The sequence below is a fragment of the Hesperophylax consimilis genome, chromosome 12 (assembly GCF_061612785.1).
Source record: "Hesperophylax consimilis isolate HC1 chromosome 12, BYU_Hcon_1.0, whole genome shotgun sequence".
Lineage (NCBI taxonomy): Eukaryota > Metazoa > Arthropoda > Insecta > Trichoptera > Limnephilidae > Hesperophylax > Hesperophylax consimilis.
In genome coordinates, this window is record NC_142847.1 from 36,477,865 (window position 1) to 36,490,147 (window position 12,283).

Here is a 12,283-nt window from a genome sequence, read left to right on the forward strand (position 1 = left end):
TTGACTTCTAACAAAGGCAAAATTTATAACATTTATAAGTCCTTGTTAGAGATTTCCTTTATTTGGTTAACAAAAGAAAGATTTGATTGAAAAGTGACGCCTGAGTCTTTAATTTATGTTAATGTCCCAAAAGCATTGTTATCAGTGTTGCAATTAAAGATCACTGGATGTTTTATTTGTCTATTTTCATTACACCTAACGTTTATTACTAGTAATACTACTTACTCTGTTCCACCTTGAGAGGGCAGGGCTGGCACGCTTCCGCGTGGCACTTTTCTTTGCAGGTGTGCGCCCCGCAGGCCAGCGGCTTGCCACACTCGCCCCCGCACAGCAGGGGCGTCTTCAGGGAGCACTTGCGCAGTTGCGAAGTGGCACCGCACTCGCAGTGTTGGCGTGAGGTGGCGTCACACGTGGGGCAGGGGCCCGGGTGGCAGGGTAGCGTGCAGGCATGCGTGGCGCAGGCGCGGCGGCCCCCGCACGGCTCGCCGCAGCTGTGCGCAGCCGCACCGCGCACCCACTCTGGCTGGCGGCGCGCACCGCAGAAGCAGCGGTACTCTGACGGCACTCCGCGTTCTTTGTTCTGGCAGGCAGGACAGCGCCACTGCCCGTCTAACAAATACACAACAACATTAATCAATCGGAAGTGAATGGTACAAGAAGTCAGGGATGTCTGAGGAAGACACAGCACGACCAAGTGAATCAAATACTTGAGTCGGGTTATGTCAGGAGTATGAATAATATGTATATGATGTACGAGACGATGCATGAAACAAGGAGTGTGTGCCAAGACAGAGTTGTATGGCGGTCATTCCTCTCTGCCTACCCGTGTGAAAAACATCAGTTATTAATGTTATCAACTTTGTTCACTAGACCATTTTTGTTCATTACACTAAAGGTCAAAATATCAGAGGTACAAACTAAAGTAGATCACTAATTAATTTTGTATTCAGAGTCCTTGGGGTGATTTTTCACAAAACAGCAACAGCTAATTAAAAAATCATTAAGTTGACTCTTTAAGGTTTAGGTACCCAGGTATGATTTTCGAAGAAGAGCAAGAATTTGACTTCCTGGTTTGCGTATTGATTGACAAGTAATATTGAGAGAATAGAGGAGCTGCCAGACGTACCCACGATACTGGTGCTAGCCCACTTCTGCACGCACTTGAGGTGCAACACGTGGTAGCAGTTGCAGCACGCCCACACATAGTCAGCCTGGCGCACACGGTCGCAGCACACCAGGCACTCCAGTTCCCCGCGGTCCAGCTGTTCCGCCAGCCGCTCCCTCTGGCCCACTCCTGCAACAAACCAACCAACCCATTAACATCATACAAAGATACTTCTACCTCTGGTATCTTCAAATTAATGTTAAGAATGTGTACCAACCTTGAATTCCGTCCCTGGGTGTTATTTTTTTGTTATTGAATTCCTTGCCCTTGACTCTTCTATCTTCTCTCCTATCATTAACTCTCCTATCATCTCCGTATCTTCTTTCTCTATCGTCTCCTCTTCTGTCATCTACATATCTCCTTTCCTCCCCACTGGGCCAATTCTCTTCACCCCTGGGGTTTTCTCTACCTCTCCTTCTGCCATCTTCCATTCTCCTGTTCTCTCCACCTCTTCTGTCATCTCCCCATTTCCTATCATCCCAACTCTCTTCTGTTCTATTATCTCTAACTCCCCTCCTGTCTTCTGGCTTCTTGGTGTCGCCACCTTTCCTATTATTTCCATTTCTGATATCTTCTCCTCCGGCCTTATTATCTCCCCGTCTCGTATCGTCAACGGCTCTATTATCCCCCCGTCTCGTGTCATCAGCGGCCCTATTATCTCCCCGTCTTGTGTCATCAACGGCCCTATTATCTCCCCGTCTTGTGTCGTCAACGGCCCTATTATCTCCCCGTCTCGTGTCATCAACAGCCCTATTATCTCCCCGTCTCGTGTCATCAACGGCCCTATTATCTCCCCGTCTAGTGTCGTTGACAGCCCTATTATCAGCTCTTCTATTGTCTCCGCCTCTCCTTCCTTTGTTTTCTTGAGCACCTCTCTTGTTCTCGCCGCCCCTTCTATTGTCATGCTGCCCCCTGTCATCTTGCTGTCCTCTGTCTCCTCGCCCATTCCTCCCATCTTCTGCTACAACTTGGTTGCTTCTGCCGAAACTCTCGTTAACATTGAATGACATTTTAGATTTACTTTTATCAGTCTCAGAAGTTGTATTATTAACATTATTGCGATTATCAGCTTGGTTAAATCTGCCTTTCTCATTGACATTAGAATTTCTGTTAGTGTTGTCTCTTCTTTGCCTGGGGCCTTGCATGGTGGGGGGAGCCCTGGAGGAGCCCCCTTCCTGGTTGGGCGGCCTGCTGCTGTTGTACACAGTGAAGGAAGTCTGCTCTGCACTGGCAGTAGATTCTGTCTCCCATGGTTCCTCCTCAGCCCTGCTTCTCCAGTTGGTGCTGGTGATAGCTTCATTGGGAGTGTTTTTGGATTTCCACTTCTGGGAGCCTCCAGGTCTGGCTTGGCTCCTATTGGTGTCGGGAGCGGGGATAGAATGGGCGGGAATGGGTGCGGGCGTCTCCCCCCTTGATGGCTCCTGACCGGGGGTTGCCCGGGCACTCTGAGGGATAAACTCCTCAGCTGTAGCCACTAACTTTGAGTGTGAAGCCACCTCCTCCCTCCCACCAGTGTTATTATAACAGCCAGATTCCTCTTGCTGAAGGGGTTTCTTTTTATCATTTCTTCTATTTTGTTTGGGAAAGTGATTTGAGGAAGAATTATTACTAGTATTTTCTTTATCGTAATTATTACTAGAGCTAGGGTATTCAGTCTGAGAATTATTGGCGATATAACCCCCTGGAGGGTAGGAGGGTCCTGGGCCGGACACGAAGGGGGCGGGCTGGAATGGGGCCCCCATGGCCGGCGGAGGATAGGCCGGGTAGTTGGCTGGCATCTGCTGGAACTGGTGCAGGAAGTCATTGAATCCCACGTACTGGCCGGAGGATGATCCCGGTGGATAGCGCTGGTCCTCGCTGTGCCAGCCCTCAGTGTAGTAGCCATTATTGTTCCAGTTAGCCATTGTAAAGGAGTACAATGAAATATATATCTAAGATTAGTGCGGAGATCGCAAGTATCCCTGCGTTCCTGCGTTTGACAATATAAGGAGGAACCAGGGAGGCCCTGGCCCGAGCGGGGGCTCGGAGGGCGGGGGCTGCGAGGCGCTGCGAGCAGCCCTGCGAACTCTTAATGTGCACAACTACCTGAAACAAAAATAGAACATTCAAATCTCCAATTTAAGAAGACAAGAAAAATTTTACCTCCTTTAGGTAAATTTGTTGAATTCTGCCTCACCCTTAATATGCAATTTAAAAAGAAACAACACTTGGTTTCAACTTAACACAATGTTTGCGGGGGGTTTTTTAATCAATCTACGCCGTAAAGCGGGCAATTTTTATCATGTTTGCGCGCAAAATTCCGTTTCATGTAAAATAGCTATAACTTCTGAACTATTGATCAAATTTAAATAAAATTTTCAGTATTTTACCTTATTCGAATTTTTCTATTATGATCTGGTCACAAATTTTTATATTTTTGAAGAAACAATTACGATATATAAGTTTAAATTAAAAAAAAATTGAAAAAACTGCACTTTTGTCGTATTGTCTATTTAGTCATTTTATGTACATTCAACATAGTATATATATATTTCTTAAATACACACCACTAAACACTAATATTGTTTGAAAGTATGAAATCGTTGGAAACAATTCCCTTCATGTAAAGGTACATCATAGAATTTACACATGTACCGGGTTTCGCTAAGTATTTTGTGTACCGCGCACACACGACATCGCATTCGCAGATTCTTATTTTTACCAGGGCCTTCAATCTTTTCCAATATATGTTTTCGCATATCCATCGATAGTCTTCCTGGAGGATCAGATTTTGAAGATTTTTTTCGGATACCAGATGTTGATGGTGTTGGTTCTGGGTCTTGACTATTATCTGACGAAATCTGATCAGCCACCAAGTGCTCTGCGATTTCCTTAAAAATTTGTTTATATTTTATTTTCCTTTCTTTTACGGAGTTGTACACAACAAATGAGTTGAATAATGCACAATTTATTATATACATCGCTAGCCTTTTTGTCCATTTGGTGGTTTTTCGTAAAATAGAATAATACGAAAGATATTGGTCTGCTAGGTCAATGCCTTTCATATATTTATTGTAATCGATTATCATTACCGTAGTCCATTTTATAGGGTATTTTTTATGAAAAAATATCCCTTTATTATGTAACAAATAAATTTTCGAGCACAGCACACAAATACTTTGTACGAAATTTTTAAAGCGGAATGTAGACAGAAAAGAAAATAGAGAACGTCTTGAACGAAACAATATCGCTTTCACTGAAGAAATATAAAGATTTAAAAAAAACGAAACATTTATCTTACAGTTATTTTATTTCAAGTGCATGTTTTATGACCACAGTCCCGACCCAATTCCACGAATTGCCAGGTACCTAGTACACGTGTCACGAGAGCTGATGCATAATTTTTACTTCACAGAGTAACCAACATCATACGTTACTCGTAATATATTGTTACTCTAAGTGTACCTACAACGCATTTTGGCGTCTACCGCGCTTTACCAATAGTGTACAAATACGAAAAACGCTTTTAAGCGTCTCCCGCAAACAATGTGTTAATTACTATAAGAAACAACAATAATATCGGGGGAGACGGTAAAATATGCAAGAAACCCCTCAGGTTAATCTGTTCACTTTTTGCCCGCAGAGTCAATTTGTTTGCTTTTGAGAACAGCTCTAGAAATCTATGTATCTCCCTTCCTGTTAAAATGTGTACCTCTGTTAAACCAGAGGTTCCAACCGCATTTGAGAAAAATTATGAAATTTTGTGAATTACAATTAAAAAAAGTGAGGTGGCAGTAAATACATTTGTCTAGTAATAAAATATGTGTTTTTATTCACTATCAGTAATGTTAGTTAAGTGTTTAGATCAAAAAACGTAAGGTACATTTCTAGATAAGTACTTACCGAGATTTACCGGTTTAAAATAAATAAATAATTTGGTATAATTTTGCATGTATTTTATTAATCTTACTTTTAATATTGTTATTTTTATTTTCTTTAAAATATCTTTTTTATCAATCAGTTTTATCTTTATTTATATTTCTAATATGGTTTCTATAATAATATGCATTTTTAATTTTTTGTTTTACCATAATAACTTCCTTTTCCCTTATGTTTTATTATTGTTATTATTATATAAATCATGTGCAACTCTACCATAATATGGGCCTAGTATGGTAGTTGACAAATCGCCATAATTGTAATTTTTTAAATTTATAAACCCATTTTTTAAACTTATTTATGTTTAATTTCAAAATTTTAATATTTCAAAAATAATTATATGTTTATTTCCAACTAAAAAATATGAAATCGTATATCATCAATTTTCAAACGGTTTTTAATTTTCAGAAATATCCCATTTATTTGAATTTTATTGCGAAGCGGATACACACTAATTTTATATACACAACGATTTTCTGACAGGGTTTCTAAGAAATTTAACGGTCAATATGCCAGAGGCCTAGGGGTTAAAGTTCCATTTTTCTCAAAGTTCAAAATTTTACATGTGACCACCATGGTTTTCGTTATTTGAATCATCTAACATTTGTCGTAAGCGAAGTTTAAAGGTTAAGAAATATGCATAAATTATTAATATAACCCATACTAAGAACCTAATAACCTATAAAGAGGGTTAACGCATCTTTTAACATCTCCCACGATATAAATAGTTGTTTCTTGTACTAATTAAGCTAAAACCAATTGTACTTTAAAAAAAAAAATTACATACATATTAAGCGTGAGGCGGAATTCAGCAGCTTTATCATATTTATATAGTGCAGAAGATTATGATGAAAAATAATGTAGGAGATGGCATCACAAGAAGTACTTTTTAAGCCCCCGCATACAAATGAACGCATTAGAATCTTACAAGAAAAACCTTAATTCATTTTGAAAAAAAAAAGATTTTGACTTTATAGGAGAAATTTTTAAATATGTATTCATTTTATAAAAGTATGTATCTATACATAAGTTACATTTTAATTGAATATAAAAAAAAAGATTTAATTAATTAAATCTGTAATATCCGAAGTTTGAGAATTATGGGCATTTTAACTCCCGCGGAATCAGGTCCAGTAACATCGCTAGTATTCGTCCACCGAGATAAAAGTTTATTTATCAAGTACAACATAACAATCAGTGGACTCCTGCGTCAACCCTTACTATGTGTAGCCGTTAAATGCATGGCAACTTTTGTTAGCTACATTTCACAAGGAGACTATGGACGGGTTGTTTCGGAGAATTTGAACAATTCATCAAATTTCAACGTTCATTTTCAAGTTCTGTGAAAGATTTTTTCAAATTCTGTTTTTATTTCAGTTTTGTCAAGCAACTAGCCTACAATGATATAATAACAGAACTTGAATAGGACTTTCACAGAACCCGAAAATGAACGTTGAAATTTGATGAATTGTTCAAATTCTCCGAAACAACCCGTCCTATGTCCAACTTTTGATAAAATTAATTTTAGTTCTCAATAATATCAACAGATGTAGAAAACGCAAGAAGTGATTTATGTGAAATTGCTATCTTGGAACGTCAATGATAACCCCATGCGCAGTTGTGAAAGCTTTAGCTCTTTTAAGAGGTGTGCGTAACCCAAATCGCAATTCCAAAGAGCGCATGCTGGGTCTTAATGACATGTGATTTATCTGTACAAAATATAGCCTAAGGAGGAATAGGTGAAGTGGGATATTGTAGAATACCTAGGCGAAGACTTAGACGAAATAAAAGAGAAGATAGGTTACTGAGACAATGCGCGTGGTTTCACTGAACTATGTCCAGTGGACATAATTGAGATTGACTTCGTTTAGTATGACATGTGATTTATCTGTATAAAATATAGCCTAAGGAGGAATAGGTGAAGTGGGATATTGTAGAATACCTAGGCGAAGACTTAGACGAAATAAAAGAGAAGATAGGTTACTGAGACAATGCGCGTGGTTTCACTGAACTATGTCCAGTGGACATAATTGAGATTGACTTCGTTTAGTATGACATGTGATTTATCTGTATAAAATATAGCCTAAGGAGGAATAGGTGAAGTGGGATATTGTAGAATACCTAGGCGAAGACTTAGACGAAATAAAAGAGAAGATAGGTTACTGAGACAATGCGCGTGGTTTCACTGAACTATGTCCAGTGGACATAATTGAGATTGACTTCGTTTAGTATGACATGTGATTTATCTGTATAAAATATAGCCTAAGGAGGAATAGGTGAAGTGGGATATTGTAGAATACCTAGGCGAAGACTTAGACGAAATAAAAGAGAAGATAGGTTACTGAGACAATGCGCGTGGTTTCACTGAACTATGTCCAGTGGACATAATTGAGATTGACTTCGTTTAGTATGACATGTGATTTATCTGTATAAAATATAGCCTAAGGAGGAATAGGTGAAGTGGGATATTGTAGAATACCTAGGCGAAGACTTAGACGAAATAAAAGAGAAGATAGGTTACTGAGACAATGCGCGTGGTTTCACTGAACTATGTCCAGTGGACATAATTGAGATTGACTTCGTTTAGTATGACATGTGATTTATCTGTATAAAATATAGCCTAAGGAGGAATAGGTGAAGTGGGATATTGTAGAATACCTAGGCGAAGACTTAGACGAAATAAAAGAGAAGATAGGTTACTGAGACAATGCGCGTGGTTTCACTGAACTATGTCCAGTGGACATAATTGAGATTGACTTCGTTTAGTATGACATGTGATTTATCTGTATAAAATATAGCCTAAGGAGGAATAGGTGAAGTGGGATATTGTAGAATACCTAGGCGAAGACTTAGACGAAATAAAAGAGAAGATAGGTTACTGAGACAATGCGCGTGGTTTCACTGAACTATGTCCAGTGGACATAATTGAGATTGACTTCGTTTAGTATGACATGTGATTTATCTGTATAAAATATAGCCTAAGGAGGAATAGGTGAAGTGGGATATTGTAGAATACCTAGGCGAAGACTTAGACGAAATAAAAGAGAAGATAGGTTACTGAGACAATGCGCGTGGTTTCACTGAACTATGTCCAGTGGACATAATTGAGATTGACTTCGTTTAGTATGACATGTGATTTATCTGTATAAAATATAGCCTAAGGAGGAATAGGTGAAGTGGGATATTGTAGAATACCTAGGCGAAGACTTAGACGAAATAAAAGAGAAGATAGGTTACTGAGACAATGCGCGTGGTTTCACTGAACTATGTCCAGTGGACATAATTGAGATTGACTTCGTTTAGTATGACATGTGATTTATCTGTATAAAATATAGCCTAAGGAGGAATAGGTGAAGTGGGATATTGTAGAATACCTAGGCGAAGACTTAGACGAAATAAAAGAGAAGATAGGTTACTGAGACAATGCGCGTGGTTTCACTGAACTATGTCCAGTGGACATAATTGAGATTGACTTCGTTTAGTATGACATGTGATTTATCTGTATAAAATATAGCCTAAGGAGGAATAGGTGAAGTGGGATATTGTAGAATACCTAGGCGAAGACTTAGACGAAATAAAAGAGAAGATAGGTTACTGAGACAATGCGCGTGGTTTCACTGAACTATGTCCAGTGGACATAATTGAGATTGACTTCGTTTAGTATGACATGTGATTTATCTGTATAAAATATAGCCTAAGGAGGAATAGGTGAAGTGGGATATTGTAGAATACCTAGGCGAAGACTTAGACGAAATAAAAGAGAAGATAGGTTACTGAGACAATGCGCGTGGTTTCACTGAACTATGTCCAGTGGACATAATTGAGATTGACTTCGTTTAGTATGACATGTGATTTATCTGTATAAAATATAGCCTAAGGAGGAATAGGTGAAGTGGGATATTGTAGAATACCTAGGCGAAGACTTAGACGAAATAAAAGAGAAGATAGGTTACTGAGACAATGCGCGTGGTTTCACTGAACTATGTCCAGTGGACATAATTGAGATTGACTTCGTTTAGTATGACATGTGATTTATCTGTATAAAATATAGCCTAAGGAGGAATAGGTGAAGTGGGATATTGTAGAATACCTAGGCGAAGACTTAGACGAAATAAAAGAGAAGATAGGTTACTGAGACAATGCGCGTGGTTTCACTGAACTATGTCCAGTGGACATAATTGAGATTGACTTCGTTTAGTATGACATGTGATTTATCTGTATAAAATATAGCCTAAGGAGGAATAGGTGAAGTGGGATATTGTAGAATACCTAGGCGAAGACTTAGACGAAATAAAAGAGAAGATAGGTTACCGAGACAATGCGCGTGGTTTCACTGAACTATGTCCAGTGGACATAATTGAGATTGACTTCGTTTAGTATGACATGTGATTTATCTGTATAAAATATAGCCTAAGGAGGAATAGGTGAAGTGGGATATTGTAGAATACCTAGGCGAAGACTTAGACGAAATAAAAGAGAAGATAGGTTACTGAGACAATGCGCGTGGTTTCACTGAACTATGTCCAGTGGACATAATTGAGATTGACTTCGTTTAGTATGACATGTGATTTATCTGTATAAAATATAGCCTAAGGAGGAATAGGTGAAGTGGGATATTGTAGAATACCTAGGCGAAGACTTAGACGAAATAAAAGAGAAGATAGGTTACCGAGACAATGCGCGTGGTTTCACTGAACTATGTCCAGTGGACATAATTGAGATTGACTTTGTTTAGTATCGCACATAAGTTTGTTTCTTTGAACCGCTATCTCTTTCTAAGATCCAATCCATGCTAACGCTTTAGTTATGAAGGTTATTATGTAGATATTTAATCTATTCACACATTCTTATTGGCTATTCTTTTTTAATGCATTTCGTTATTCGTTTTGCATCTAGAAAATGGAACCTGTTATATTTTTTTGGTAAATATTTCCCCAACTGCCGCACTTTTAATAGGCACAGATTTTGGAAGTTTCTACTTAATTAATACAGGAAACGACGATTTATTTCGAGATAGATGGTAATAGATACATTGTAATTGTATTTTTATTCAAAGTTCAAAATTTATCTTGTAAAACGATCCCTTTGCCTCCATTGCGGATTTTTTTGTATGAAGCGACAATTGCAAAAGTTTTGTTTCAATCTAAATACGCATAAATGACTTAATTAACCCAAATTAAGAACTTAATAAGCTATTTTGCGAGTGTAAATGATTTTTTCATTTAGTAATTGTTGATACAAAGCGTAGTTTCCATAATCTGTGTTTAGGGAAATAATTACTTAATTATTTGTCCGATTAGTATGAACATAATGCGCCTTTGTATTATGTCAATGGGCAAAGAGCGCATGTGATGAGTACAACTTATGAAATAAAGAGCCTACATCATAACAATAGAGATACATTATTATATCATATTATTTGCTAGGTTTCTTTATAACTACATTAAGTTACAAGTAAGTGAAAACATTTGTAAAATACCAATATAAATAAAAACTCTAGAATACCTTGAAAAAGACAGTCTATTCATAACATAACTAATGTTGTGAAATAAATCAAGTACCTGTCACAATACAGATTACCGAGTAACAGGGCGCCAACACACAGCTAAAGTTTCAAGTGCCCTACTAGATAAACGTAGTATGCTAAATTCAAGATTTCAGCCAAGTCTATCTTAAAACAATACGAAAGCATAGGGAAAAATAGGTCGTATATTTTATTTTAAAATATGAAAGAAAGATAAGACTTATTCAAAAGAAGGATTTGTGTATTATTGCAGTCACAACATTCCATAGTTTTACACAGTGAACGTAGATTTCGAAAAATGATTTATATGCTTCCATTTTTCGTCCCTCAATATGGAATTCTCCTGTCTACGGGAAAACGAAGCAGAGTGCGAGGAAATCATAGTATACTACACAAAAGTCAACAATAATCAGTTTTTCAATTGCCATTCAATTATTGTATGGCCTTCGTGTGCCAATTTGATGTTAGTCGCTGGCCATGCGAAATATTGTAAAGAGATTAAAAAACAAGTTTTTAAGCGGTAGGCGACTTACCAAGAAAAAAAGTGTCGGAAAACCGACTAATCAAAATATAGCACCAATTAATACTACACAATGAAAAAATACAAAATAAATTGCGAAAGCCGAAAGTTGCACAATATCGCGACAACTCAGCTCAGAGCACAATTCAATTTTATGAAATTGTTAAATATGTCGTTTCTATGGTTTTGATTTTACACTACATAGAAGAAGTGACGTTACACAATATTAGTGGTGGAAGATTCAATATCGGCATTTCCCCTGGTATGCTCGGTACCTTCTTATCAAAACAAACATAATTAGTATTATTTTTTGTCCACAATTAAGCCTTAGACACACAAAATCAAATTGCTAATTACGTATCCTCTCCCCCTGCTGTGTGTAAGATATCTAAGATATCTCAGTTATTTTCATTAAGGTGTTTTTGTTTATTTATGTTTTTTTAATGCAACATGTAAAATGTAATTATTTTTATAAAATTGTAAAATTGTTGTTTCCCCAATAAAAAAAAAAATGCGCTATGTTATGCGCGCATAAATTGGGCGTGGAATGATACACAATGCTATAATCTTCCTCAGGAGAGGGGGTCAGACCAATTGGGGGACTGCCGCAGAATATTATTTCTTTGTATGGGATCTGACACCTTGACAGATGACAGCCGCGTAATTACAGCGCTTCGTAAATTGTTCTGACCCCTTCTCCTGTTGTAGGTAGGAGGGGGGGGGGTCGCATCATTTTAATATATAGCCTGGCTAGCAGATCGCAGAGCACATCATCGCCACCCCCACACTTATAACACATCTTTTTAGATGTGAAAAGTCTATATGGGATTGTATGGCGAGCAATATGGATTTATATAAAACGCTTTGAACTTATAGCGTGATCTGTCACCCCCTTGAAGCTCTCATATTTGAATACAATCATTTTTAAAATTCGTTAAGAGTTAAAAAATACATGACGAATCGTGGTGAAGGTCACACGATAAAAAAAATATTGACTTATTACTAGTACAAGGAAAAGCTGCGGAAATACAAAGAATACCAGAAACACTTATTATTAAAGCAAAAACAATTAAAATATCGTTATTTATTGGGTTAAATACGATTTAATCACAGTGGGATTTTTGCATCTGCGAAATGTAAACCTCGAGATGTCCGG

The 12,283-nt window shown here is 37.8% G+C and overlaps 1 protein-coding gene across 1 annotated transcript in view; it reads right to left on the minus strand.

Moving 5' to 3' along the window:
- The window catches only part of stc (nuclear transcription factor, X-box binding stc), a 32,097-nt gene extending 20,825 nt beyond the window's left edge, over positions 1-11,272 (minus strand). Inside the window, exons 1-4 of the mRNA XM_089638404.1 lie at positions 11,141-11,272; positions 1,383-3,250; positions 1,127-1,294; positions 226-609 (exon numbers count right to left, since the gene is read on the minus strand). Coding sequence (XP_089494530.1) covers positions 226-609; positions 1,127-1,294; positions 1,383-3,069 — 2,239 coding nt within the window. The 5' untranslated portion in view covers positions 3,070-3,250; positions 11,141-11,272. The remainder of the gene's footprint in view (positions 1-225; positions 610-1,126; positions 1,295-1,382; positions 3,251-11,140) is intronic.
- Positions 11,273-12,283: the final 1,011 nt, after the last annotated feature.